The 5,484-nt window shown below is 35.1% G+C and overlaps 1 protein-coding gene across 1 annotated transcript; it reads left to right on the forward strand.

The window, feature by feature from the left end:
• The first annotated feature begins 1,050 nt into the window (after window positions 1-1,050).
• On the forward strand, window positions 1,051-1,685 carry LOC129899968 (uncharacterized mitochondrial protein AtMg00810-like). The gene is made up of 2 exons (XM_055974963.1): window positions 1,051-1,252; window positions 1,363-1,685. Exons 1-2 carry the CDS (start codon window positions 1,051-1,053, stop codon window positions 1,683-1,685), a joined length of 525 nt encoding a protein of 174 aa, XP_055830938.1.
• The last annotated feature ends 3,799 nt before the right edge of the window (window positions 1,686-5,484 follow it).

The raw sequence follows: 5,484 nt of genomic DNA on the forward strand, positions 1-5,484 counted from the left end.
CTAAGTTTTTTGTTATTATCCAAAATTCATAAGAGCATTTAAGGAAGGATAGAACCAAAATATAGACACTAAGCCCTAGACCCCGTAAAACCTATAAATGGAAACCTATAGAACTAAATCTGAGGAGGGCCTAGAAATTAGCCGCACCACTAAACTCCATGAAAACACCATGAGCAGCCATGGAAAAACACCAAAGAAATAGTAGAACCTAAAACGACAAAAGAAATCAGCCGCTACCTAGTTTAGTTGAAATTTTTTGTGGTTGATAAGGAAATTCTTCGTCAGATCTTTGGTTTAGTTCGGACATAGAAGTGTTGTTTAATAGAATAAAGGTTCCATCATTTTATTTAAACTCATTATTACTTCAATCTTTGCTATTATATCATCTGTTCGTTCTTGTTGTCCTTTTAATTGCATTTTCTTTTATTTGAAGTCTTTTGCATGAATTATTTGTTAGCACTCCTTGATAAAGACTGGATACTATGCAAGAGGAACTCAATCAGTTTGAGAGAAGCAAGGTGTGGCATCTTATTCTTCCTCCAAAAGGAAGAACATTGATTGGAACAATATGGATGTATTAAAAAAAGTTAGATGAACATGGAACAATTATAAGAAACAAGGCAAGACTGGTGGTCCAAGGGTATAATCAAGAAGAAAGAATCGACTGTGATGAGACTTTTGCTCCTGTAACAAAGCTTGAAGCTATTCGATTACGTATAACATTTGCGGCCTTTAAAGAATTTATTCTATATCAAATGTATGTAAAGAGTGCATTCTTGAATGGATACTTAAAGGACGAAGTATATGTGAACAACCTACTAGATTTGAAAGCTCTTAGTTTCCTGATTATGTCTACTAATTAGACAAAGCATTGTACGATCTCAAACATGCTCCACGAGCTTGTATGATAGACTTATAATATTCTTGTTGAAACATGGTCACACAAGAGGCAAAATTAATAACACATTATTTTTTAAGGCAAACAACAAGGATTTGTTAATTGTACAGGTATATGTAGATGACATCATCATTGGATCTACAAATTAAGTGATGACTCTGAAGTTTTCCCGTTTCATGAATGGTGAATTTGAGATGAGCATGATGGGTGAGCTAAATTTCTTTTTAGGATTAAAGATAAAGCAAACTCCTACTGGTACAATGATTCATCAACAAAAGTATGTGAAAATGATTCTCAAAATATTCAAGATGGATGACGCCAAGGAGATTGACACCCACATTGCCACTACACCAAGTTAGACTTGGATGTAACAAGTTCATCTGTTGAGCAAAAACTGTATAGAGGAATGATTGGGTGTCTCTTGTATCTTACTGCAAGAAGACCTGGCATTTTCTTTAGTGTAGGTTTGTGTGCCAGGTTTCAAGCATGTCCTAAAGAATCACATCACAAATCTGTCAAAACAATTTTCACGCATCTTAGAGGAATTACTGATTTGGGACTCTGGTACTCTAAGGGGAACAATTTCAATCTTGTAAGATATGCAGATGCTGACTATCCTGGATATTTGGTTGACAGAAAAAGCACTACAGGAATGACACATTTCCTTGGAACATGCTTGTTTTCATGGTCCACCAAGAAGAGAAATATTGTAGCAATGTTTACTGCACAGGCTGAGTATGTGGCAGCTGGTTCATATTGTGCGCAATTACTTTGGATCAAACAATAACTATTGGATTTTGGTATTGATGTTGGTTGCGTTCATATACTATGTGATAATTCTAGTTCCATAAACATTGCTAAAAATCATGTGCAATATAAGAGAACTAAACATATTGATATTAGACATCACTTTCTTCGTGATAATGTTGAAAAAGTTCATATCTCGATAATGTTCTGTTCTTTTGATGAACAAATCGCCGATATGATTACCAAGGCATTAAGTAGAGAATATTTTGAAAAAAATAATTTAGACTTGGGGATGATTAAGATTACATAAACTCCCCTCAATGATTGGTTATAAAATTATTTTGTACATAGCTTTTCACTTCTAAAAAGTGTTACTCAATTCAAATCTACACAAGCAATTATGAATCCCAAATTCAGAATCATAACTTGTTTAACATAATTATGTATCAACCTTGTTCAGAGAACAAGATTCAGACGAAGGAGCTATCATAAAATTACTATAAAAAGGTATGTTCCATTACATTTTCTTTGATTATTGACTTAATGGACCATTTGAGTACATCTATTTCTTTCCTTCTCCATCTTTTTAATTGCCAAAAACTCAAAAGCCCTTCCTGAAAAGACTGCACGCTATCACATGACCCATCAATCCCTCACCATCATTAAACATATTCTTCCACACGTTTCATCTACCCATCTCTCTTTTATATACATTTTTTTGCTCAAAACCTCATATACTCTCATCCTCTTCATCTCGTCACCTTCTTGAAAAACAAAAAAAATCTACTACCTTCTTCTCTTCAATGGCGTCTCTCCTTTCTTCACCCACAAGATCCTCCACCACTACTGACGAGATTGATGAACTCGCCCTTGTTCCACATCTTATTGCCTCTGAAATAGATGTTATTCCACCTTCCATTCCTTTCAAACTCTCTAATCTTGCTGCTTGGAACACCTTCAAAAATAGGTTCTCTGACATTCCTCTGTCTCCTCCATTTACTCAAAACCCTACTTTTGAAAGTTCAGACATAGTTCCTCTAAATGCAGCTTCAAGTTATGATGTTTCTATTGTGTGTCTCATTCCTAATAAAGTAAGGTTTAGATTGCGTAAGTTTTCTAGTGAATCCATTGAGATTCTTGATGATGAATCTATCTCTGAACCTTTTCCTCCCACTGTTTCTGCTAGGGTTCTTCATACCCAAAATAGGAACCGTCAAGAAGAGGAATCCTTAAAAAGTATCTGTATCACAGCTAGAAAAGGAAACCCTTGCATGTCCCCTCTTATCATACGCACTCTTCTCCTCTACAGGATCTTTTACTTCATCGTGTCCATCATTCCCTCGTTCGAAAGACATTTATTCCTAAACCTTCTAAACCAGCTCCAATTCCTAAACCAACTCAGTGGAAACCACCATCCTAATCTTCTAAGTCTTTATCTAAACCCTCTTTTGTTCCTTCAAAACAGGTCTCTAAACCTCCTTATTATCTTCCTTATTCGCCTGTTTCAGTCCTTAGTTAACTTATTCTTTTTTGTTTCTCTTGTGTTGGCTCGGATGTTGTCTACTATAGTCATGATCATGGATATTTTTTATGGGACTATATTTATTTTGTTACGTGCAATGATCTTTTCTCTGTCAATTTATCCCGTTCTTGTTCACTTTAATACTCTTTTATGTTATTTATCAGTATTGCCTTTAATGCCTTAGTGATTGCCTTACACACCTTGAATTGATTGTGACAACTCCTTTGGCACTTGGATCTATAAGTCTATCTTTTCGATGATGCAAAAAGGGGGAATAATGAGTTATGTAATATTTATAACTCATTCTGTAACTTGTTTTATTAGTGTTGTGATACATATTTGTCTACAGATATAGATGCTGAAATTGCATTGTCTGGCATCATCAAACAAGGGTAATTTGTTAGGATGCATGGAGTTTTGATTAATGACGCGAGGAGATGAAACGTGTCAGTCAAGGTGTTCCAAGAGAACAATGAAATAAATGAGTATACTTTCAATTCTGGCGAATGAAAGTAATGTAGACAGATGTACAAAAATCTAGGAAAGGATAACTGTGATTCAAGGTGAAAAACTCAAGGAGTTCGAGTCCAACAACAACATTAAAAAGAGAAGTCAGTTGGAAGGAGGAGTCCAACTCAATGTAGAACTCAAAAAGTAACAAGAGTTTGTTTTGATATTAGAATTGTTCTCAACAAGGAGTTCCGTGTGAAATAAAACTCTATGGGCATAGTGATTAAATAGAGGAGAAGAGTCTCTAAAAACTTAAGCACTCACAATATCAAAAAGGCAATTGGCGAATTGATCTAGAGAAGGTGCTGCTGAACCTTGAAAGTTACTAATTGAAGAAATTGGTCATTTATAGAGTTTGTATGTTAGGAAGGTTTTCTTTGAGTCTTGTGTTTTGACGTACTAATAGTTCACTGAATTATAAACTGAAGTAGAAATATAATTTCCACTTGTGGGCCACTCGAAGACTTGGGAACACATACCTAGGGAGGTGTTTGCTAGAATTAGTTTTGATTTATTTTTCCTTAGGTTACATAGTTTGCAATCTTTTGTGTGGTAATGCTCGATTTCATTTAGTGAAGTTGGGAGAAAATTTCTGTTGGGGAACAGGTTGTGGTCTTTACACCTCTTGAGCCGGGTGTTTCTATGTTAACTATTGTGTTCTTACTTTACTGCTTTTACCTTCTACGTTGAAACACGTTAGGCAACTTGGTTCATTAAGATAAACGTAAAGCTAAGATATTCTTAGGTTGTGTAGAATAATAAGTGGTATCAGAGCCAAGGGCATGGCTTATATTCCCAAGAGAAACATGTTGCATAAGGCAGGTGTTAAGAGGGGGATTGTTGGGTAGCACCAACATCCTGCCTATGAAAAGACCCATGAGGGGGCTGAAGTGGCCTGGTTCGGAGTCATGATCGAACATGGTGCTTGCATGGTGGTGGACTTAATTAATAAAATAAAGTTGTATCTTTGGTATCAACTATAGCTTTCGTCATAATGGTAAGTGCTTGATCCTAATAAAAATCCTCCTTCTTCTTCATACGAGCTTAGTTGAGAAAAACGTTGTGTGACACAAGAATACCTTTTTAATGGAATTCCTTTAAGGATCAAGTTTGTAAAGCCCGTTTGTGTTTTGTTTTTCTATTTCTTCTTTTAAAAAAGGTCATTTTTTTCAAAATGTAAACTGCAAGACCACCACAAACATGATTTGCACATATAAACATGTAATAGCACCACGAACATGTTATGCATTTTTTCTTAGAATTTAATCATTTTAACAAATCTAAGTTTTTTTTTACATGGGACACATGTGCAACATACGTGCCTAGAAACTACTTTATAGATATAACCTAAGTAGATGTGACTGCTTCTAACTTTGGATTCACATAATACTTTGTTTGAAACCAACATATCTTCTCCTAGTAATATAGGAAAAGAAAACCTAAAAAATAAATTTTATTCGCAAAGCTTCACTTACTTAATTTCCTTTTGTTTTTCGCCTTCTCTTTTCTTGTTTGCTCAAATCTCAATTAGATAGTTTAGTGTTCTATGTTTCATTTTTTGTGTTGACTAGCTTTAAAGGGTTCCAATAATGGCAAAGGTGGGATAAACATCGTCAAAGAATCTATGGGTGGGTAAACTAGCCCATTACATTATTGATGCTGATCTAATGTCTCTATTAGAGAATTGACATTATATCGGCATCAATAATGTCATGGGCAAGATTACCCACCCATAGATTCTTTGATGGTGTTTATCCCCACGGTACTACAACCCCAGAAAGCTACTCAATAAAAAAAATCATGTAAC

Source organism: Solanum dulcamara, chromosome 8, assembly GCF_947179165.1.
Source record: "Solanum dulcamara chromosome 8, daSolDulc1.2, whole genome shotgun sequence".
NCBI classification, from domain to species: Eukaryota; Viridiplantae; Streptophyta; class Magnoliopsida; order Solanales; family Solanaceae; genus Solanum; species Solanum dulcamara.